The sequence below is a fragment of the Onthophagus taurus genome, chromosome 2, assembly GCF_036711975.1.
Source record: "Onthophagus taurus isolate NC chromosome 2, IU_Otau_3.0, whole genome shotgun sequence".
Classification (NCBI taxonomy): Eukaryota; Metazoa; Arthropoda; class Insecta; order Coleoptera; family Scarabaeidae; genus Onthophagus; species Onthophagus taurus.
In genome coordinates, this window is record NC_091967.1 from 20716628 (window position 1) to 20743069 (window position 26442).

General features: G+C 33.3%; 1 protein-coding gene across 6 annotated transcripts in view; it reads left to right on the forward strand.

Moving 5' to 3' along the window:
• Positions 1–253: 253 nt before the first annotated feature.
• LOC111426155 (serine/threonine-protein kinase nemo) overlaps positions 254–26442 on the forward strand; it is a 76941-nt gene continuing 50752 nt past the window's right edge. For all 6 annotated transcript variants that reach the window (XR_002707790.2, XR_002707792.2, XR_002707794.2 and 3 more), the window contains exon 1: positions 254–872. Coding sequence is in view for 3 of the 6 variants with exons in the window: in XM_023060562.2 (XP_022916330.1) it covers positions 655–872 (218 nt within the window). In the remaining 3 variants the exon portion in view is untranslated. The remainder of the gene's footprint in view (positions 873–26442) is intronic.

Below are 26442 nucleotides of genomic sequence, written 5' to 3' on the forward strand. Positions count from 1 at the left end.
AATTTTGTGAAAATTAAGTTAGCATTAATCGTCTGTAGAAGAAAAAAATTCAGTAGATATTACAATATTATATTTGAATATATAAATTTTAAAGAAATTGATGTATACAATATTCGTCGGTGTACAAAAAAAAATTAATTTTTCATACTTTTGATAATCGCTGTATATAAACCTCTAGTTAAAAGGTATCAGCTGTTTGACGTCAGCGCATGCGCGTCAATGGCTCCATCGAACTCTTTCCGTCCGTTCACGCACACGCGAACCAGTCACTAACAAGAGATCGTGGAGGTTACGTCGCCTAACCTCAAAAAAACTCTATTCCCCCTTTATTTTTTATTTACTCAGTTCCTGTTCGGACATAAAGACCGTCGATACACACGCGGGGCCCCCATCCTAAAACAAACGAACCAGAAGAAATACAAACTATAAACGCACGCGTCGAGTCGTTTTCTTTCCTTTCGCGGGGCCCATTTTCTTTTTTTTGTTCGCGCTTAGTGTTAGTATTATTTAAGTTCGAAGACAAAAGGAGCCGGAGCAGCACCATCAGAAGCAACAGAGTAACAAAACGTCTATTCGTAAGGTCGAAACTGGTTCTTACTGAAAAGCAATGAGTTGTGCGGTGAACTAAGGACCAGCCAAAGGTGGTCGCATTTGATGGCTGTCGTGGGACCCAGTCGCCACTCTCGGGTGTCCATGTCTGTGTCTATGTCCTTAATGCAGGGTGCCGCGAGCACTACGGCGACCGGGCAACAGGGCGGATTGCACGGGGCCCAACCGTATTATCATCCGCAACATGCCGCGGCACCGGCTCATACACAGGAACAAGTACAACCGGATCGACCCATTGGTTATGGAGCCTTTGGAGTTGTATGGTAAGTTACAATTTTTACTTTGTTTTTCATTTAAACCTTCATAATTTTATTCAAAGAAAATCGTTAAAGGATATTCGTTTTTGACATTGACAAATGTCACTTTTTTTTTGAGGTTAGGTTTTCATTTTATTAAAAAAAGAGCGGGTTTAAACTATTTTTTCTAAAGCAATCGTATTTAAGATTAATAATTAATCATTACCAATTATTATTTTCAGTAGAAATTGTTTATTATATGGGATAGTTTTAGAATGTTAAAGATATTAATTTTTGACATTGACAAATGTCACTTTTTTTTTTGAGGTTAGTTTTTCATTTTATAAAAAAATTTTATATAAATTTAAGATTAATAATTAATCATTACCAATTATGCATTATTTTCAGTAGAAATCGTTTGTATGTATAAAATTGTTTATTTTATGAAACAGTTTTAGAATGTGAAAGATATTATTTTCGACATTGTCAAATGTCACTTTTTTTTGAGGTTACGTTTTCATTTTATAAAAAAGCTGTTTTAAACTATTTTTTCTAAAGTAATCGTATTTAAGATTAATAATTAATCATTACCAATCATTATTTTTAGTAGAAATCGTTTGTATATATAAAATTATTTATTTTGTGGAATAATAGGGAGAAAAAATATTTTTTTGAGGTTATGTACAAAATTTAGGTTATAAATTGCTTCTATTTTGATTGTAACGAATCAACATTTAAATAAATCACGAATTTAATAATTAAATGGTAATAACGACCCCTTAATTATTTTAAATATTTCCATCGACGTATTAAAGGTTAAAGAACAACAGATTTTAAGTAAATGATGACCGAAATCATGATCTAAAACGTGTTGAAGGTTACCCTGTGACGGTCGGACGTTGGCAATTTTATTATAAAAAATAGTTTTTAACCTTAATTTATCTATTATAACGGCTTTAATTATTTTGTATGACCTTTAAATGATGGAACCTAGAAATTTAATAATATAATTGTGAAATTCTTAGCCAATAAAGTAGTAACTACTTAAAACATTTAACATTAAAAAAAAATATTTAAGCACGTGTTGTAAACAAGTACAACCACAAATATTAAAAAAAAACATTTATATCTCCTTGATATAAAAGTGTCGTGACTAACACGAGGCCTCCTTATCTCAAAACATTTATCAAGCTTGATACTGAATAAATAGTAATTGTTTCGGTTTTTGTTTTGATAATACAAATGTTTTTTAATCTAAAGAACGTCAAATTCTTCTAGTGCCTCAGACGTGTCAATGTTGGAAAATTGTTTGTGACAAATAATTTTCGGAACTATAGTCTAGATAATCTACATCCATATTAACTGTAGCTGTGTTATCTGTGTTAGTAAGTATTGATGAGCCACTTCTACTTGACAGTTCCAAATTGGTATTGATGATTTCATTGGGAGCTGCACTTACTATCAACAATACTAGTACTAGTATTATTTGTGCATATACCTCACTTTGTAATTTGGGATTTTAGTTTCAGGTCATGGGGAATATTATTTTGCTTAGACGAATGCATTCCTATATAAATGTTAAAGCTTCTTTCGCACTCCGCTGATGTTGTTGGGAGCTGAAGAAAATTTGCAGCTTCTTTTGATAGTTCTGTCCTTTTACAAAAATCGGACCATTAAGCAATGGATAAGATTTCCAGTGAATTACTATGTGATTTATATTAAAATAATTAATTTCCACGTTTCTTTGCAAGTTTGCTTCATTTTGAAAAAGAAGTTATCTTCAGGTAGATTTGTACCTGGTACATAAACCATAAGAAAAATTTTCCGCTGGGCGAATTTCAACGGCAGGTCCTTTTTGGGGTCGACCTTCCGTTTCCACGAAGTGTATTGGAATTTTGTTAGGTAGAAGTTTCACCTTGGCCGGAGGCACTTTTTTTTGTATCTAATCCAGTTGTGGGAGGCTTTTGAATAAGCTGAAAAAGGAAGGTTCTTTCTTCAAAAGAAGAACAAAGAAAACATAAATAGAAGACCCTCTTTTAACTAGTTTTCGAGGGTTTTGGGAAGAACCAAAAATATATTCTTTGTTCCCAAGTTTCTAAAATTATTTCTTAGTAAAAATTTATTTCAGTGTTAAGACACGGTGAACAAAAATTAAAATATTTTTCTAAATTTCTTTTTTGGGTTAATCGAGGACGGTTCAAAAGTCGTTGACGTCGCGTTGTTTGACATTGGGCCTCTTGGGATTCTTTTCTCACGCCACCACCACCGTTTCATCCGAACGTCATTATTGGAAATTGACAACCGTGCAACGTCCGCACCAAACGGACCAACAACAACGAACAAATCGAGTAGGCCGTTAATACTCCAACGTGCGCGCCATCTGACCGCAAAGCGCTCCATTACGACTAACGCATTTCGGGGTTGTATTGAATTCATGGCTTGTCAACGAACCGCATGAATTTTCGTTTGTTTTTACCCTTTATGACGTATGTGTATTATGGGCACAGTTGTTTTTTGTCAAGGTCAATGCCATAACGATTTTCTTTTGATCTCTTCTGTACAATGGTATGAATTATAGTTAACGTCTCTTTTTTTCATTTTCATTTGTATTATTAGAACTCCGCAGAATAAGTCTATATCTGTATATATAATTTTAATCCAAAGAATCGATGTAGAAATTTTATTAAATTACTATGTTTTGAGTGCGAAAAAGTTGTTTCTGAAATTATGTAAGCAAAATGCAGTTATTTTGCATACGTTAATCAGAGCAGAATCATAGATCTGTATCAACGTTTAGTCGCAACTTTTCTTCCTATTTGAGACCTACTTGACATTTAGAATGACTGTAATATAACAAAATATTTTATATTTCATTATCTATCGATGGACGATTTGTAAATGCTGTTAGTCAATTAATATGAAATTTAAATTTAATTAATCTATTGTATACATTTGAAATGCTAAATAAAACAAAATATATACTCATATCTAGAGGAAGGACTGGGATACGGCGACAACGATATTCACAATGTTCTCTTAATAGACAACAATGAGTATGAGATAGAAACTTGCTGGGCTCCAGGCTGCTGCATAGACAAAGAAGCACATTTATAGAACACTCTTGTGATGAAGAAGTATGCGCTATTGTAGTGAGATTGAGAATGACAGTGATGCAAACTAAAATGAATTGGAATATAGTAGTGCAAAACTCACCAATGAAAACTTGCAAAAACAATGACTTTAGGAGGAAGAAGGATTTTCTGAAATATCTGAAATCAATCATTTTTGCCAACACTCACTAAATCATGATCTTGCCTTTGAAATTGCAGAGACAAGTTTTTACTAAAATTTTTTAGAATAATATAGTAAAGAAAACAAATAAATATGCCAAACAAATAATTGAGAAAGAAGTGCTAGCAAATAACGGAAATCAAAGATAGTTTCCTGCAACTAGATGAAATAAAAATATATACTGCTTTATGTATTCTTATGTTGCAGGTATAAAATCTAAACGAATACCGGGAAGTGACTGACTACAGAAAGTCTACTCATCATACATGAACGATTAGTATTTGTCTTCCCAATTATATCTAAAGTTACTAAAGCAAGAAACAAATGTAATAAAACTGTTCACAAGACCAGAAAAAATATGCCAAAAGTACTACAAGCTAAAAAAAGGGGAGATAAAATTGTTATCTTCCTACGGTTTATTAACCCGAAAAATGGAAGCATAAAAAAGATGTTTAAAAAATCACAAAACATTCAAATATTGACTTTGTTGATACAGGAAAACGAAAAAGAAACGGTACAGCAAATTTTAATAATATTCTCAAACTACATGTGCGATTGAGTACAAAGAATGAAATTTTCAAAGCATATATTGTACATCATATTGTTTAGGTATCGGAAAAGAATTATTGCAGTAAGTGGTCTTGCCAAATTATAATTATCATGGATGCGATCCATTGCAAGAAAATCACCCATTTGATATCTTAAAATTTGACGAAGCAAATCAATTCTGGGTTCAATATTATAGTTAAATAATATTTGTGCAAAACTAGATCATAGTATGGTGAAATCGAAGAACTATCTACATCGCAGGAAATTATTAATAATCATTTAAGAACATTTATTTATGCATCTAATCAAAATTATCTTTTAATTAATTCCTCGAAGTTCACAGTTGTGGTCTTTGGGAGTGCTCGAGTAAGGGATTTAAAGCGACAGGTGGCTGAGTCATTAAATATTGTAGTTAATGACTCAGCCAGTTATTGACTCCGTTATTGATATATCATTTCAGTGTTATAAACATATATTATACCGTAGAACTTCCTTAAACTTCTTTTTGTTTTTGTTATTTTAAATACAGTGTTATTGAAAGTTGTATAATTTTCTAAATTTCTTTTTGGTATCAAGCTATAAAGTGCAATTTTCATTGCGAGGAATTACATCTATATTGGGGAAAGTTGGTGGGATGGTAACTTTCCCAGCATATATTTTGAAATTGTATATCAACTCAGTGATTCCTATTTCCTTCTTTTGTAGGAGCTAGATCTGCTCAACAACCGAGTATTTTTAGCAGTTATTGAAATGGCTGCCGTTAAACATTGCTCTAAAACTGGTCTGGCTTTATATATATGTCGGCAAAATAAAAATTACTTTTGATTACTTGAACTTTATTTACTGCCATATTATCTACCTACATCTGTATTGGCAATGACAAAAGTAATCTGGTTATGTAATAATCAAGCACATACATAGTTCATGGCTGGCTAGTATTAGTATAACTTGCAAAATATTTAAAGATTTTTCTAATTGTATCATTTTATAGACTAACACATTTAGGATGACCAGTATGTTTTGTTTTTTTACACTTAGTTTAAGTGAATTGTAAGTAATAATACATCTGATACATTTAAATATAAGTTGATACATCTGAAATAATATGGTGTGATTTTTTTGTCTATCACTCTTAACCAAAACAACAGCCAATGCAAACAACAGAATATTGGAATTAGAATTTATGATAGCATTGTATAATATCACACCAAGAATTATTAGAGTATTTTATTATAACAGCACAACAGCCCACCTCTATATGAAAAACAGATAGCTCGTTTACAAATAAAATAGCGTAACCGAAAGTGGTACCTTATCTGAACACATGGCCTGCGATTTTTCATACAAACAGATACTGTAAATTGAGATAAATCAATCAAATGTTGTATTCCAGTAAATTTTCTTAGAGATTATAAGCACTACAAAAATGATTTAAAGATTTAAACTTAAAAAATTGTGTTGAAAAACAAAGTATTGGTACGAATAATTGGCTGGCGAATTGAAAAGGTAAAGGAAACTTTAATGTCATACATCAGTGAGTTAAAACAAGATGCAGACATCAAAGTTTTTTTATCAAAGCTATTTGTGAAGCTGAAACATTCAAATTATATTTTAAGACCTACAGCTTAATTTCCGGAATGTGTTTCCGGAGTATTATTGAGAAGTCGAGTTAATATTACACAAGCTTTTAATAGAGTTTAACAAAAGGAATGCTTTCAAATTGAATTTATATGAATTCAACTGGTCTTTTACATCCTACCTTTCTTTCGCCTAGCTTTGCAATTATTCCGGGTCGTTATTCCAATTTTACCGAAAAATAAAGATTTTGTCATGATTTTATCAAGTATTACTAATAAATATTTTTGAAGGGGTTATGTTACAAATGGTGTAAGTTTTTTTAGAATACGTGAAAACGTATAAAGTCGAATATCTTAATCTAAGTTATGACTGTAACTGCAGTAATATGGATACTGATGGTCATTCAACTACTACAAAGATTATACCATTAATAATTAACAAACCAGCCTCGTACAGCATAATATTATAAAATATAATATTTGGAAATACCTCGATATTCTATGCGAACTTCGGATCAATACATTAACATCGAAGCAGTTTAATTGCTAGGGTACACACACCTGGAGCACCAATTAAAATGGACCAGGTTTTGAACTAATTTTATAAAAAGCAGAACTTGCTTGGGTACAATAACAAGCAAGACCGCCTAATTAATTAACACAATTAGGTGAAGATTAATTTAAAATAGTGTAACATAATTTGTTGTTGTTAAGGGCATAAGAAAATTCCTGAAGGCATAATCGAACATCATTTACGATTTTCACGTGAAACTGATAACTATCATTTTTCTGCAAAAGATCGACATAAAGAGTTAATAAAGATAAAAAATAATGGATAAAGAATTTTCATTCCATATCAAGTTCAAAATTTTTTTTGAAGTTTGGTTAATATTTTATTTATTATAAGTAAACCATTAGATAATATATTTATTAATTTAAATACAAATGATATCAAGCCGGATGTGGTTGAAATAGTTTCTCTGACCATCTGTGTTCTCGTTAATTCGTTTCGAATAACGTAGACTTACTGATGATAAAAGGCTGATTAATTTTCTTAATGCAGTACACGACATTGATTTCTGATTCATTGATAACAATAAAAATGTGGGTGTAAACCTAATGGTCCCACGATTTACCTGAACTAACGTTTCCTACTACAATTATCTATAAAGCGTAGGTAATGTAATACAAATGTGATGGAAACAAAATGGTTTTTAGATGAGATATGCTAGTTTCGTGATACTCTCCATTCATTAACAAGATTTAATGAGTGTAATCCCTCTCTGGTTTTTCTGGATAAACTGCGAAACTAGCAAAAATTCAATATAAAACTAATTACTACCACCAAAAAGGAATGCAATTTAACCATTTAACCGACAAATTTTAATATATATTTTAATAGTGCAGCAAAGTACTTTACTTCAAACATTAGTTTTTTTTTCAATTCCTTTATTATTGCAATCTGTTAACAAATATAACAATAAACATTATTCTATGATTTATTATGAAAATGAAATGGAATGAACACCCAGTGGTCTAGTTATTTATTTTGTGTGTTGTATTTTTCTATTCCCTTTCTGTTCTTTCTTTTCCTTTCAAAGATTTTGGTGACAAGCGGATCCAATCGTTTAGTGGAATTTCTAACCTATTTATAATTCCGGTGCACAATTACGTCTTTCACCGATTACGTGATTAGGTAGGTACCATGGTGTCTGACAGATATGACGGGGTATTTTAGATTGAAATTGGAGCAATTACAAGATATTTGTTGCGCTAGAACTTATCCATAATTGTATATCACATTCCCAGATTGGTGTCAGTATTGTCTTCTTGATTCTAAGTTTATTTTTATGACTTAGGCAAAAATTTTTGATGATCATATTCCAATACATTTTCTGTATAGCATTCCCAACTACATATTTTGATCCATATACGTTTTCTCATATATGCTTTCCATCGATAGTGAAATGTTATTGAGACTTATTATGGACATTTACTCTTCCTAAGAGTAAATGCAATATGTGTGGACTCCTGAAGCAAGTCTAATTTAGGTTCAGAGTGGGTAGCCATAATTACGGCGTCGTCACCGAAAGTACCAATGACAGTTGAATTAGTAAGAGGAACATCCCCAGCTGTATAGTAGATCCAAGCACAGGGTTTTCTTTACATTTCCAGATCCAATAGGGAGTAGGGTTGAGTACTCATTATCCTGCCGTACTAAAAAGAATCTATTTTTTATGTATGACTTCAAAAGAATAGACTTGTTATACTGTAGCCACTTGTTCATTTTTCTAATCAGACCATCATGTCACGTCTTATCAATGGTCTGTGAAACATACAAGAAGACAACAGTGCAGTACTTTATTTTCTCCAAGCCATTTGTCATAGTTCTTCCATCCCTATGGATCTATTGCACATTGCCATGATCTAAAACCGAACTCGTACATTGGTATTAACTTCTTTTTTGATAGATTCGACAACACCGGCAGAAGGCAAATGTGTCGATATAACGTCACAATAGTTGGGTTTTTATTGGGCTGGGGATCATAATTTATTAGTTGTAATAAAGTTGCACAGCTTTTCAGTGTAACTACCACTCTTGAGAGGAAGGTTTAACTTATGTTGAGTTTATGTTTTCAGATATTCACTATTTAAAGAAAATCAATTAGGTTTTTTATTTAATAAAACAGGTGGTTTGGTTAGGCGGCACACTTTCATTGCTGTCTCCATGATAAATGGAGAATGATTAGATGATATCTCGTGAATAATACAGAAGTCTATAAGATCAGGTGCCTTGGCCAGATCCGAGGGCTGACCTGTACAAAGAGTGTTCTGCTTTTGTCCAAAATAGCTTAGAAGAGTTCCTTTAAAAACCAGTTAATGGTAACACTTTGCTTTGACGGCATAGCAAGGTGAGGAGTTTAATAACTTAAACATTTAATAAAAACGATACAAAACTTGGTTGTGATATTGCCTTAGGGGTGTTTTTCCTGGCTCTTTGAAAGAATCTACGTGACGATTTTATAATATATTTCATCGGGAAAGCGATGTAAATAATATTAAAAGAACAAATTTGTGATGTACTAATAAGCAATCTTAACTAAAAATATATATATATCTCATACTTTAACTAAAACATGTTGTATCACTGCAAACACTGATGAGTTGGTATTACAGATTTATTCTCTCGTATAGGCTATACAATTATAATTATAATGTGCTCAGAAAAATGCGTCAGAAATTGCTGACAATGAGCTCAATCTATTAACATTTGTATACTTATTATATTTGCATGTTAAAGGACCAATTATTCCATAAGTAAATACAGACCTTGGTCAATGAGAGCCGTTAAAACTTCCGTAACTATCATAACATCTCTAGGATAGTTTATTTAACGTTCCCGAATCTTATTAAGCATAACAAATGAAATGGTCGATAGTCAAGGGCCAGAGATAGAGTTAATTATTACGGCATAAAATTTTACTACCAATAAAATAAAGTCGTTCCTAATCAAAAATGGTTTCGAAGTATTGACGAATTCCTCTCAAAGTGTTTTATTGACTTTCGGTAGCCGTAAGGAATGTTATTACAGCCTCTCGGTATAACACCATTTGTATGTTTATTATATCTAATATATAAGTGATGACGTGTGAGAATACTATGTTGTATGCACATCACCACTAAATTTACTTCACTTTACAAAAGGAAATTTTCCAATAAAAATATTAAAAAATTGTTATAATAGACATTATTACAATACGATTAATTAGTTAAATATCGCTGTGAATAATTACGTCGTGCTAATAAATAAATTCATAGAATACATTGTATATAGAGAATAAAAAAAGTCTGGAAACATATCGTTAAATTCGTAATTTCCTGATTTGGTATGAATTATTATGAGTCATGTTCTAATGATATTTGTTTCGTCATTACGGCAACGAACATTGTAATCTACTATGGAACGTAATTATTTATCATTGCATTTAAGATGTGATGTCCAAGAACGTTTGCTGTTTTGTATATAACTAATAAAATAAACAAAGCATTCGTATCTATATTGTTTAAGTTGATGAAACAAATTTTTTTGGGAATTTATATAGTTAATAAAAAACTGAATTTAAATCCAACGGTTTTCTTTTGAATTTCACCCCATCCCTATAGTTAATACCATATAGTCATTATCCATATTCAATTGAGAACCCATTGAGGAAAGAAAAATATCATTGATGATTTTGGTACTGGTAAAGGCAACCAAATGGGGTTTGACTTAGCTTGGGGGATTTCGATCGGGATATCAGTCGATGGAGGGTGCAACTGTTAGTGGGGGTCAACGATCCCGGTCGGGTCGCCAAAGACACGGCCAACCGTGACGAACTACCGACCGTGATGCCAAGGCACTAGATCTAGCTAGATTAAATTCATTCTGTACGGCGCATCTACGTGTCGAATCACGCAATCGTCTACAGAGGAGGTTTCTTTCTTAGAGGGCTGTCCTAAAGGTCATCATACTAACTTAACAGTTAACGATCTCATCATTCAAACAACCTATTCATAACATTTCAAATATTATAAGACTATTACATTTTATATAATTTTTGGTTAACTCTGTATATAATACCTGGATTTCTTGGAAAGGAAATGAAACGACACGAAAACGAGATAAAGAGGATAACGCCCTCCACATACGAAATCTTGAGTTCGAGTTTACACTATAAATCAGGGATAAAGTAAACCACATCCTTTCGTCGGTCCGTCGAGGCGGCAAACAAACCGAGAAGAGAAGACCGACCGTAGTTCCACAGTTGGTTCAAAACTAACGCAATACATCGTTAACATATGGTTAGTGATATTACACATCAGTCAGTGTAATAACCCGATGAATAACTAAATTCGTCCCGCTGCCATCAGCTCAATACTGTATTCATCCTTGAAAATAGATTAGCCAACCTCATTCTCTTGATACATGACGAAATAAGTGATGATAATTCCGCCCGGTATTGATTTTTCCACGTGTCGTGTATCGTCTACGTCAAAGATAATCACCGAATACGAATTAAAAAAAAAAATAACTGGTTTGTTGAAGGCCCAATTGACAAAGCACACGATTTTAGTTTCATTTTAAAACTGGATTGCACTCGAGACGACGTAAAAGCAAACTTTGTTCAAAACCCTTCCTGTTAGCTTTTCGTTATTATTACTACCTATTTTTTATATGGTACGTGTGTTTCGGAAGAGGTTGCGGAATGCGACGATAAACGGCAGTGTCGCCGATCGTTGTAGGTTTAAATTTTTTTCTACTACGTCGCGCTGTATACAAACACAAGTGTTTTATCGGAATTGCGTCGGTTTAGATAAGAGGTCATCGTGTGATCAGAACTGAAACGCAAAGTTTCAATTCAATACTTGATGATTTTACATTTTAAATAGATCTTGTTTAATTGGGTTGAGCTATTTCAATGATTGTGTTATTATGGTTGTGTGGGTTGATTAATTGCTGAGTTAAACAAAGTGTTAATGTAAACTATCGATAAATTTGTCGTTAGCGAATTAATTTACTTTGTAGATTCTTTGTTCTTTGATTATTATTATGTCTGGTTCAATTCACAATTATAATTTTTTCTTTTAAAAAGAACTGATTCTTTTTTTTTTTAATTTATATCAAGGTAGCAAAGGAAAGTTGAAAAATTTCTGAGTACCAGGTTGATACCAAAACCTTTAATGGTACCAGTGGCTATGGTAGAAACAGCTGCCCAACCACCTGTCTTTGAAAGACCACAGCTGGTCGAACCGATGGTCTGTCCATCCATGGGCCTGTTACTTTTTTATTTTAAGTTCTTCGGCCCTTCTATCATTGACCTCAACTTCTTTATATCTATTAGTTATTACACTAAAACCTCGATATAATGAACTAATACAGAGAAGGGGGGTGTCCGTTATAACCAAAAGTTCGTTACAGGAAAAATTTTTAATTGCACCTATTTTTGTATTTATCTTTATATTTATGTAGCATTGACACTAGAAGCATCCTAGCATTAGAACTAACACTAGACCTAGAACTAGAAATATTCGGGTTTAGCCGTCTTTAAAGAGAATAGGATAATGTATGAATAATAAACAGATAACAAATCAGTAATCAAACTTTATACAACCAAAAGTGTAATAAAAAAGAAAGAAAAAGTAAAGTTAGTCAACTAAATTAATTGAATTTTCTAGATTTGAATCTTTTCATTTATGAAGTTTGTAAATTAATTTAATTTAATGGTTTCCCCATACGACATTGTTAGAGAAAAGTAAAACGCGTGGCACAGTTTTGAGGTTGTTTTCGTGTAAACGATTCCGACCTTCGTGCCTTGTACGCTTTAACAATAATTATTGAATGTATATTTGGGGCTGTTCTGTTTTCGTTCGAGGACGATGTTAAATTGTTGTAAAGTTTGTAACCAAAAAGATTTTAAACAATCAAGTTATTGTTTTAATAACGATATTATTAATAAAATGTGGGTATTGAGGTTAATCATCGTTGTGAAATTAGTTTGGAATTTGGTAGTATAATTGGAATGTAATCGTTCCCGTTTTAGGTAATTTGCTGTGAAACATTAATTGGGTACGAAATTTACGAACAAGTAGGTTTAGAGGAAGTTAAGTTATTTTGGTGTACTGGTTAAGTTAGCATAGCTATATATAGCGTATTAAATGAGAAAAAATCTTGTTGAGCAAGGAAATACGTAAGAGACCCAAGTATCGGGTCGTAAATTATTAAATGGTGAAAACCTTTTCATTTTGCAATGATGCAATTTCAAACGCAATTTGCCTTGAAACAACCACCAAAAGTAAACCGCTTCCTGTTGCGCCGCAATCCAGATGTTACCGTTAGTCCCGTCAGGCGTTTTACAAGAAAATCGCGAACCACATTGAGACGAAGATGGCTTTTACTCACCCGTAATAATAATTATTATTATCATTACCTGAGCGAACACGTTTCGATACTCGCATCTGTAATTTTGCGTACTACCGCCCACCATAATTCAGCAATGCTAATCAATAACGCCATGTCGTGTGTTTCATGGCGGGCCCCGTCTAAACACTCTGATGCGTTAAGCAAACCCAGTCGCAGAGGAGAGCAGAGTATTGATTCTACCACGCCGCAGTCTGCGGAGGTCTGCGTCCGTCGCAGTCCGTTAGATTACATTGGAAAAAATTAAATTATACAGGATGAGTCGCAAGAGTACGAAATGAACGTGTATCTAAATATATCTCAAATTGAAAGTAATGTTGTGACTATGAGTGTACATTTTCAACATTAAAATACATATTTTTATATTAACAATTAGATAGTTATAGCATAAAGGACTCTTGAACGAATCGGTGTAGCCAAGATATCCGTCGCAGATGATCTCGAGATTATTAAATATGGAACACGACCAGGAAATAGATAATATAAATTTTATAAATTAGAATTGAATGAAATTTTAAAAAATGCTTTATCTTGGTTTTCATTTCAATGGTTAAAGCTCTATCTAGTAAGGGTTTAAGTTTACTTAACCAATGTAAATTCGTGCATAATGCTTATTGTACCAAAAATCTTGATATTTGTTGAATTAATGAAAATTAATAATGGAGATATGATTTTTCTATGCCAGATAAATATTCCATGCATCGCCACAGATTTATGCCATTTCTATCTCCTTCGAGCGGGATTAATATTATGTTAAATCTGATCTTAAGTTCTTTTTAATTTTTTCTAAATACTATTACCTACTTTGATAAAGAATCGGGTCCTCATATGTTTTGGAAATGCAGCAGAAGGAATTGCACACGATATGAATTGGGGTTCTAAATTATGTGTGAATTCAAGGAAAAGCTGAAATTTCACCATTCACCATAAACGCTTCTCCTCCACATTACATTTAAATGTAATCATTAATTTTCAATATGAAAGTTAGTTTAAAACTTAATAGTTTTTTTCTGACATTGATATATAAATATCTAATATGTTTTGGATGTCGATGTTCTTGCTACTTACGATATTCAACATTGATATATTGAGTTGCTAAACATTGAGTTGATTTAATTCTCAAGTAAATCTTGAAGACGAAGGAAGTGAAGATTTTGAAAATTTTATCCATTCCATAAAATTGTTATGCTATAACTATCCTAGGTTGTACCTAAATAAGTCGGCGGTTAGCAAAAGATGATTAAAGATAATTAAGCAGACCCGCCCCAAAACATTCGTTGAAAGTAGCTCCATAAAATTACATCAAATATGTTATGGGCAACCTGTCGAAAGAAGAAAATTTTTGGCCTCCAATTTGAGGCTACGTAACGTGTTTAATCTCTAACACTGTTAAAAAAGGCCATAAATATTAAAATGTTGCAGGATAATATTTCAGGTATCTGTAAATATGTCTGTTTATGTATTAAGAGGCCTCTCTAACAGATAATATTACCACCCATATAATTAAAACTTGTTGATTCATATTTATATAAACTCGTGACAGAACTAGAACAGAATCAAATGATTGTAGTTAAACGTTGCTAATATTTTCTATTTGTCTTGTTAGTAAGAAAAAAAAAAAGAAAATAAGAAGAAAAGAAAAATAAACTGCCTACTGCTATGAAAGCATACCAAAGAAACTCTATAAGAGTACAAAATTTACATTTAAATGCTACAACTGATTCAAAATCAATTAAAGTAAGTAATTAACTAATATTTTCAAACAAACAGGGAAAATCGGATAGCTATAGTATGAATCCAATTTATAATAAAAGTACGCGTTGAGATAATAATTTAGAGTGTGGTAAAATACAATTACGTCTCTTAATAAATAAAACGTAATCACGTCTTTCGCACCCGTTGAATTTTGCATGAACCACGTAGTCAATATGGAAGTGGCAAGCAAGATCGCCATTAATTAAAAATAAATTATAACAGTGCATGCATGCATGTTGCTTATATGCTTATTCAAGCTCAACTCAGACTCGATAGTAATGTCCAAGTTCCGTGCGATAAGAACCACAATTGTCATACGACCGTTGACAGTTTTACCGAGAGTCACAATGAAACAGTCCGGAACTCACTCTCATATCAAGACGACTACCTATCACTTACATGGATTGATCATAAGACAACGCCTGATGAATTGAAAAGGTAGCGTCCTTGTGCAATATGCCATAAACATGTATCGCTTGGAAAATGTCGTTGGCCACATTTAAAAGAGCAGATATGCAAGTAAAGAAGCTAAACTCAGATTGGTTACTAGAAGCACTTTCTCAAATTTGAAGTCAAAAATCTTGAACAAAACTGATACTACACTTATAATGTTAATATCCTGCAATTGAGATAGCTTCAAACCTCAAACGTTCTAAGATTTTTTCCTTACAAAAAAGAGAGAAAGATAAAGTTTGAGTACTTGTCTTAACATTTTTGAATTATTTGAAGAAATAAAGTCATACATCTACGATTAATCTGAAAACACTCCAAAGGTTTCATGAATCATTACAATCAGAAAGATAGGTAAGATATGGTTTTGTGCGGTTAATCGAGTTTAAAGGCTTTGAAGATATGCAATCTCTAAAGTTTATTTTTATCCTAATATTATTGGCAGTATTCCACTACTGCTTCAATGTTCGGAGGCATAAACTAAAGAAAGTCACATATGTCGCGCAACCCGATATAGCTTGATCGTTTTTTTGTATTAATTCATTAATATTAAAGATCGTAATGTGCAGCAAGTACTCTGCCGCGGTGCGCTCTTTGAAACACAAATGGAAAATGCATTTATACTAATCGAGAGTGGTACTAGCACGCCACTGTCGCACCAGTTGCTTCGTGTAATGTATTTACGACCATCTAAAACTTTATATTGTTCTTTAACTTTTCCACAAATACATATTATACATAATTCTATTTGTTTTCTAAACAAAATAAGCATACTGAATTAGATATAAATTTGTTTGCACTATTTTAACACGTGTATATCTAAAAATTAGACTAAAACCACTAAAAACTAGGGATGTAAATGAAAAAATTAACTAACTTAAAAATAACTTTACGACTCAAAAGTAAGATATGGTGTGGGCGAGAATGACCATAATATAATTTGTTTATACTAAAACACTAAAAGATAATTTATAAACAATTTCTTTCCATCTACTCTGATTCTCTGAATTGACGTTGTTGGTTAATATTTTTTATTATAACTTGAAGTCGGATATTAAATTTAAAACATGTGCAAAAAATTCATAATACAGTAAAAACGTCAGTATAGTTTTTTAAGTATGATTATGAAGGGATTATATCACATATTAATTGTGTGTCTTTATTCAATATGCAAGTTTAAATGAAAAAGATTTAATTATGTGTTCAAGGAATCCGGTTGACGGATTTAGCCAAACTTAATACAGATCAATAAAAAGGTCGAGGTTGAATTTTTGTACGATTATAATATTTCCTCATTAAAAAAGTTTATGAATTGTAATAAATAAGCAATGATTTTTAATATATGAATAATGAATTATGTTCTGTATATTTGCTTTCATTTTTTTTATGTTAATATGGGATCAGTGAATTATTCTGATACAATGATAAAATTTACAAATGACTGGAGACAGATCTGACACTTAACATGCATTACTGTTGGCAGTTGTGAAGTAAGCCGCGGTGACATAAACCCTGGACTTCACTTTGGTGAAACTCGTAAATCGAAAATACCTAAACATTTCGTTTCGGTTTTCGCTCATGTCCGAGTCTAGGTTAAAAGGCTCTGATTAATTTATGGACCCGTCGGAGAATCCGCATTCGAAAGTAAACAGTGATAAAAGTGATGTTACCAAACTATCAAAACATTAATCGTATAAATAATTATTTTTAATTATTCAATTGTTAGCTTTAACAATTATCATTAGGTCAATCAAATCCTATGTTTGAGCAATGCATATCTATGTATTCATACCTGAGATCTAACTATTTCCTCTTCAACATCAATAAAGAGGATATTAATATTCTTGTTGTGGCACTAAATTACTATAGCCTCTCTAGTCATCTCTATAACTATTCACTTGGACCTTGTCTTCTAATCTAAGTAGTGGTGTGATGAAGTTTGAAGGTTCCTGTCCATATTTCACTTGGTGGTTACGTTGATCATTGCTGGCTCCGGTCATTGATATTTAAAAATGCGGTAGCCAGTGGTCCTTTTCTTCCTTTATTTTGAATTTTATTTTTGGGATTTGGTTAAATGATTATTCTGAAAAAAATAAAAAGTCCTGAAGCCGTTATTTGCAGTATTTCCAAATGACAAAAATGTTACGTACGTATTGCATCATCACTTTGGTTTCCAAGGACTGCTTTTTAAATCAGGTTCTTGGAACAGCTCTATATAAAAGTGTTGATGATGACTGATGATAACAGCGATCTCACGGCTGTTCGTTTTAACTTTCTTTTGCAGCTTACAAAGCTTGATGAGAGGCAAAACTAATGTAGACCATCGAGTATAAATTTTAGTTGTAGCTCACATGGTAGCTAACTAATGTGTCTTGTGAATCTAGGAAAATACTGCTAACATACTTTCCTGTAAGGCGGACAAAACTTACTTAGGATGGTTCAAAGTGTAACATCCGGCTTATCCATTTTCTGTAAACGAGACATCTTTGAGGCTACTGGTGCTTGCACAAACAGACGTTTTTGTTTCTGCAATAACTTATCTGCCAACTTGAGTAACCCTTTTCTTAGCTTCATAATTATTCTATTCGGGAGGTCCTTTTTAATTCTAATTCGTATAGATGTATGGTTCAAGTAGAGGGTTGTGTTGGTATCTTCTTATTTCTTTCTGTCCGTTACTATTTTGGCATTACTTTATCTGCAAATAAGACAACTATTTCAATTGCCTCTCTTATGCTACATAAAGCGTTTCTTTCGCCAACTGTCAAGTTGGATTTATGGCATCGGTTATTTTAAACACTCTTGCAAATATTGGCATGATTTGTTCTTTTATCATTCGAATTGGAGTAATCTTGAACATTAATAGTTCCTTGACTAATATCGTCTTTTCTTCTTTTATCATACGCACGGCATAACCCGGAAGTTTCTAGTTTTAGTTTTATATGTAATAACTGCAACCATGATCTAATGCTAATTTATGATTTGATGATATTATCATATTAATCATAGGGTATCACTTCCTCATCAGATTACTCTGTGAGCGCAGTAAATACCCCCAGCTCCTTTTTTTGAAACTGGCATTTAATATATTATAAATGGTCTTGATTGAAGCGTCTTTGTTGTCAATAATAATTCTTCGCAACCTTGGTATAAATTTAACATTGGATTTTCTTCTTTATAATACTAATTTAAATAAGGAATGGGATTTACCATTTATATAAAAATAAAATAACCATATTTTCAATGAATAATTCTTCATAAACGGGAATTATACAGAATAACCTTTAACATTTACAATTTATGAAGAAAATACCTACCAACAAAAAAAAACTTGACAAATATGACCTATGATATACTTTACATTGCTGAATTCTTTACAAACTTATAGTATTGAGTTTTTTTCCTTCAAGGAATATTGTACAATATACCGAGGTCAGGCGAGCTTGATTTTTGTGAAAACGTTGGAATAGAAATGATTTCCTATCTTTCGCAATACGACAAACTGCGTAATCATCGACTTTCATTCCAGATCGAGAAATTGTTTCAGAAGAAATATTAATAAAGAAATAATGCGGATGTATTTCCGCATTATGATATATTCAATAAAATTACGTTATCGATGTTTAAATGTCACCACAAACACGTAACAAACACTATTTTAACACCAACCGGTGAAATCTATCATTGTAACGTAACAATTTTCGTAAAGTAATATTCAGCGTATCGGCCAAGTGTTTAATTTGATCGGAATTTGCGACGCACAGCGAAATAGCGTTATATTTTATAAATTTGTACATCGCGGTTGATTAATTTGGGGTTTGTATCGGTCGTGTTTATTTGGCAGTGGGTTATTATGAACGGAAAGAGGTGGACGAGTTAAAATCAAAACGAAATATTCGGGAATGTATTGTGTTGGTAATTAAATTGTTTTTAACGGAAATCGATTAAAAATTGTACAAATTTGGTCCAATAATTGATTCAATTCCAATCAAACAATTTATGCCAATCAGTGTTATTCATGTAATTAGCAGTTTATGAAGAAGCCTTTCATTAACACTCATGAGTAATAATTTCCTAAAAATGTTTGTCATTGTTGTTTAATTTTAACTTTATGTAACCTTATAAGTTTTTCTCATCATTGAATTATTAATAAACAACTATACTGTATTTTTTAATTCGGAGGACTAAAATGAAAAGTCACGTTTACACAGTATAATTTTTCAAAGCTATATTTTGGCGGGAGTTTTAAAACCAGAGAGTCATGATTTAAGTTATGTTTTCATAGAACCTACTAGAATTACGGAATCAACAAGTACACCACACCATTTGGCCCAAATATTCACTCTGCTGGATGTACTTGAAACTAAGAAAAAACAATAATTACTATAAGAAAAATTAATGCAGCTAATATTTACAAATTCCGACAACTCTTGGAGGGCGTACATTGGTGTGAAATAGCATTGTTGCTTCCAAACCGGCAATACTCGTTTTTTCATGACCACTTTATGGAATGTTTTATCTCGGCTTTTCCCGAGAAAACAGTAATAAAATCGCTTGGGGGTACTACTTTCTTACGATTATCCCCACAACTTGAAGAAATTTAGAAACGTTTTGATGTGTTATATACTATCAATAAAGTAACGAAGAACGCTCAAGTGAATGATCTTTACAATAATACTAGCAGAGAATATAGTTCGGCGGTCATAACTGAAAAAGAAAAACATGTTGTCTCAGTCATTAATACTGCGACCAATAAACAAAAGGCTATATGGCAGTTGATAAACAAAGCTAAAAGGAAAGAAAGAAAACAACAGTAATTACTTTCCCAGTTTGGATGCTCAGAATTTCAATAGTTATTTCTCCAGGATTGCAGTAAATACAGTCGAAACTATCCTAATCTAAATCCCAGTGTACTTGTCTCCAGAATGTTGAACGGAAGTCGACAGTCCTCCTTCTTAAAGCCTACTACTGAACATTAGATTCTCCAGACGGTACCAAATAAGAAAACCCCTGACATATACAATGTCTCAACCTACCTTGTTAAGAATGTTATTGACGTGTTTTGACCCATTACCAAAATGGTGAATTGTTGTTTTACAAACGGCATATTTCCTTATGAACTTAAAGTGACCACAGTGATCCCTGTTTTCAAATCGGATAGTCCAGATACTTCCTGTTTTTTCAAAAATCTTCGAATCTCTATTAAAAAGCAGATTTATTGAGTATATGAAAAATAACAACTTATTTAGTGATGCTCAGCACGGTTACCGGGGACAAAAGTCTATCACTTCAACTCTAACTAGCTTGGTTGATGCTATGGCACGTACGTTTGACGAGAAGGAGGATGTTCAATTATTATGTTGTGACTTTTCAACAGCTTTTAATTGCGTCCAACATGAAATTCTGTTGAATAAACTGGAATATTATGGTATAAGAGGTCTACCAAATTAAATGATTTGCAGTTATCTTAACAATAGAATGCAGTGTATAGAGTGGAAAGGTTGAACTTCGGATGTTACTAATATTATATCTGGTGTCCCACAAGGATCAATTCTGGGCCCAATGCTCTTTATTATTTACATAAATGATCTTCCTATTAACATCTTAGCTGATGGCATTTATATGTATGCTGATGATACATCTTTTGTGCTAACGTCGAAAGATAGAGTTGAACTTGAAAATAAGTCTGAACTTGTTATAGCCGAAGCTGCGGAATAGTTTGGGGCCAACAGTTTGAAACTTAATGTCGAAAAGACGCAAAAACTACTGAAATTGAGGGACGGGAGCAAGAACCTATTAAATTTCTGGGGATATATGTTATGTAAACTGGAACTCTCTCATGTTGAATATCTTCAAAGATGCCTGGCTGTAGCAATATTTACGGTCAGGCGCATACGGGCTATAGCTGGATATGAGGCTGCCAGACCAACCTATTTTGCCAACTTTCATAGTAGGGCGTCATTGGCGTTATTGAACTAAAACTGTAGACGCACGGCTAAACCCGATACGTTCTAGTTCTATGTCTAGTGTTAGTTCTAGCTTTACATTAGCACTGTCACATGAACTAACACAAGACCTAGAACTAGAATCATTCGGGTTTAGCCGTCTTGAAAGACGTGCGGCTAAACCCGAATGTTTCTAGTTCTGGGTCTGGTGTTAGTTCTAGTTTTACACTAGCACTATCACTAGATTCAACACAAGACCTAGAACTAGAATCATTCCGGTTTAGCCATACTGAGAGACGTGCGGCTATGGTATATGAATAATCGATTAATCCTGTAGTGTTCATTCAAAGCGAGAAAGTAATCAATACCAAATGGTTTAAATTAAAAAAGAAAAGCTAATGAGATCGGTTGTCAATCGAATGTTGCATGGAGAAGCGTTCGCGATGTTAACACCACCTGAGCGCGACCCACTGACATCGTTTTAGCAAATCGCGGCTATTTTTAGTTGCCGGTTCGCCAAAAGCGCGACTGTGGCGCCGCCGCGGGATCGCCGTAAACTGACCCCACGCGGTTCATTGTCGCGAAAACCGACCGTGTCCACTTCTCCAGACGAGCCGTGTGCTCCCTATCGGCCATTTAACGGTTGTTTTAGTATAGAAAGCAACAGTAACACGGTCGCCTTCTATCTATCTTTATGTATGTATGTCAGGAAAATTGAAACTTTAATAGCGGGTGGCCGTGGTAACGTTTCGAAAGAGAAAGATCTATCGAAATTAATTCCTGAGGATATCTACACGAAAGAAACGTGTAGATTAAAAAATACGACAAAGAAGCCATATTGGAAATTGAACGCAAGAGGAGCGTTTTGAGTTGTATAAATCGATCCCTATGTTTTATAACTTTGGTCGTGGGGAAAGAGAAAGAGAAATAGGGATAAAATGAGAGAGTGGTTCCCTTTTATAATTCAATACGCCACCCCACGTTAATAATATCTTGTTTCCTTCTCTCCCAGAAACAAAACCACCACCCATCTCGCTTTCTTTCTTAATAAAAATGTGCTCTTGGATTAAAAATTACAAAAAGAAGAGATATTAACAACTTTATCTTCGTCACATCATCATCACATTCGCCGTTGTGAAGTATTTATGAGTTGACGTCGGATATAACCTGATGTCTTTAACAACGGAAGGATATGAACAGTCAAGGTCCTGCTCGAAGGCAAATGTTAATGAAAAGTGAGCATCGTATTTCGACGGAGGAGGTCGTTTCCTGTACACCATCGTCGTTGCTTGCTTAGCTCTCCCTTCAAGGCTAATGCGATTTTTTATATTACGTTCGTCAGATGAGTCGCGAGACAAAGAGACGTGCTTCTATTGTCTTTCGAGAGGGGAAACGGCGGAGGAAAGGTGTGTTTTATGGATTCACGTGCAATAGTTTTAAAATCCTTGAACAAAAATTCATATTACATTAGTTGTTTACTCGATCGTTTATGAAAACAAAAAAAAATTGTAAAGCGACTTTGGCCATTATATTACAAAGTACTTAGTCTTTACCATTTCACATCCGCAATAGATAACTTTCCAGACTTAGAAGTAAATTACTGTTACGATGACATGGGTTTAAATCTGACACTTATTGCATGCAATTTATGTCTGGCACTTATCTGCTGCAATTGTAATGGTTATTTACGTAAAGGGGGCCGAAAGTGAAAGATTATACCAGTGGGCGAAATCTTTTTTGTACAAAGGTGAAAATTTTCATTCATCCTAAGTTATGTATAATTTGTTCGTCTTACAAAAACGATTTTTGTAAAATTAAGGAAAAATTAAAGTAAACTATAACAAATTATTTTGTTGTCGTAAAATTGTTAATAGAAGGGAATTTTTTATACTGCACCCTAAATTTTCGCTTATATTGAAATTTTTATTCCTATATTTTATTACAAAGGATTCCGTATATTTTGTGAGTTTTCTCATATTTGCCTAACATACCAGGAAGACTTATTATATTGACCATTTAAGGTTTATAGCACCATAATAAACTAGATTGATCTCAGTCTAACTTAACACGTTTACTGCCTACAATATCTACATTGAGTCTAAAATATTTCAACAAAATTTAATCAACAACAAAGAAATTTAGTTTTTTTTTTACTTTTATTTCAACTTTCTTAGTGCTTGGAAGACTAACATAGAAGGAACATGCTCAAATTCTATTCTGTAATAACGCAATTTGCAGATAGATAGCAGATTGATAAGCTCATCCCGTCAAGGATAGGTCTTATAGATCCTTTCAAGTCAATTTGAGTTGATTTCAAACCTTAGCAGGTATTGGAACTTCACTGGGTTCACTGGGAACTTCTTTTGCAGTAAGCATATTTAAGTCTCGGTATGTGTGCACTTCTCCTTCTTCGTTCTCTTCCTCAGCGTGCCTCTTTCAGACCTCGGATCCATCTTATGAAGTTTTCCCTGTCTCAGCAAGACCCTTGAGCTGCTGTAAAGTCTTCCTACGCTGACCGCAATCTGCATCACGGTCTCTTCCCATGTTGTTATCGATCGTCCATTCCTATCGTCTTAACTCTGAATCATTAAGTACACTGTGCGGGTGATTAGCCCATTTACTCCCATCCCAAACAGTTATGGTATTCTCGCCAGTACTCGGGTTGCTGATTGCAGCGGTTTCCCACTGGGCGTTGGGGTCACCATATCTAGGGATGTGAGTTGTTATGAGTGGACTTATTAGGATTTATTTTTACTTGCCACTTTTTTAGCCACTCTTCCATTAGTATTAAATCACTTTGCCGCTATTGAGACGTTACTTTAAGAGATGCAGAGTGCGATAACTACTGTGGTGTTATCCGCATAAGTAGCAATCATGGTGTTTTTTGTCGTAAGTAAATCGGATGTATATAAAAGGTATAAGGTGGGTCCCAAAATACTACCTTGAAGCACTCCAGCATGTATCGGTAGCAGAGGCAAATATACATCATTATGTTTTACATAAAAATGTCAGATGTGATTGCACTAGCGTATATATAGGATAGATTGGTTTTAAATTTGGCGATAAGACCGTAACTCTGTCGAAACTCTGTAACACTTTTTGTCGATAAAGCTTTTTGTACCATGCTGTTTTCTAAATCTAAATTGATAATTAGGAATTCGTTTTTTCATCTATTATGATGTTATAAAGTCTCTTCAATAAGAGTTCTTCCATTACTTTTGAAAGCAATGGCAGTAGACTTATTGGACGGTAAGATGTCACGTTGTCCGTGTTTTTGTTTGGTTCCAACACTATAGTTATTTGGGACACATTCCATTGTATTGGAAAAATTCCAAGTCTTAATATTGCGTTGAAGATAAGTAGTACCAATCTGAGGGCGATTTCTTAGCTTTTAAGGAACTAATGATTGTTTTAAACTCAGACAATTTAAATTTCTTCATTGGGGAACCAGTTTTATAGGTAGCGTTCAGTGAGGTTTCAGTTAATGCTGAGGTAATTCTGGGTGGGGTTGAAAGGCATTTCGTAGATGTTCTGCAAAGATATTTGCTTTCCCTTCGTTACTTCTCGCACACTGTCCATCACTTTTCCTAACAGGGGTGGTTATAACTTGTTGGCATTTGAGTAATTCGTTTTCTTATCATTAGAGAAATTACTAATAAAGTTTTCGACGTTTTCGTGTTTGTGCCGTTTTAGGGCTTCTTTTAGCAGACAGGTTATCTTTTATAAAATTTGATTTGAAAAATTTGATGTCTTTCTTTGCAAAAGTAGCAATCTTATTACGTGCCATCACATAAAAAGTAAATGCAACACACGATGACTTATAACTATTATGGGAAGACATCGCGAAAGTATAGCGAATCGTGTAAAGTGAATTTCAATTTTTTTAACCCACATTCGGTTAAGTATACTACGACATCGACTTAGCCAATTTATGATAGGTTAATTGCCGTACCGTTAGCGTTGGTTTTCACTATTTTAGGCCAATTATCCTTAACGTACCTAAATACATAGAAGCGGTAGCCAGAAATCGCACGGTAAATTAACATGATCTCTCTTTTTCTGTTTTAGGTAAGTGTTGGATTCGGAGTTCCTCCGTCCATTTCCTCATTTCGTCGTCGTCCGTTCGTTTAGACGTAAGTAGTGTAATAATTTCGAGTTCACCATCCATTAATCTCTGCGTACTTAATTGGACTTTATGTGCTCCAAAGGAATAATTGAATATTTAATTTGCCTTTATAACATCTTGGCGTCGCATTCAATTATTTCCAGAGACAGAAGTCTCCGGTCGAAATGAATTATTATTATGTGAAGAACTTCCTGGTTAAGAAGAAATCTAGAAAACCCGTTTATTCGAAACAGAATGGAAAGATTAAAGTAATCCGACCGTCGCGATATCTCATTAAATATTTCGAATTTTCATTGAGTTTGATAAGAAAGTCTATAACGTTGTTAACACACCTACTTTCATTGAATTTTTAACACGAGCTCATTTACGCTCTTATGGCCTCCTCGGTTCTGAGAAAGGAAACGGTTGTAAGTGGAGCATAAACAATGAAATGTTGTTATTAAGAGGATAGCGCGGTTTGCACTTTTCTTTCCCTTGAGCAGTTATTGCTCGAATTTATAATATCTATGTATAATTTTTTTAAAATCGTTTTATGTGTCTTGGGAAGTGTTTTAATGGGTTAATCGCGAACGTTTATGAGAATAATGTCACTAAACTGCTAATAAAATTGCATCTTAACCACTCAAATTGTAAAAGGAAGTTTGATTTGGTCCGTTTACTTAACTTAACGGATCTCTTAGACGTTACGGTTAAATAGCTTTATCATTTCAGATAGAAACAGGAAGTGACTTATACTTTTCAAATACTTGCATTGATTCATAATGTTAAAATGCAGCAAAGAAATGTTAAAAATATTAGAATTAGTGATTAAGAAATTCTAGTTTTGACTGATTTCAGGTTTTAACGGTAACATTAACATGTATACGGTTTCTTTGACCTTGAATTTAAATTTAAAAGAAATCTTGTTAAAACCAATCTTGTAAACGATAAGGTTGTTTATTGTAGTTAA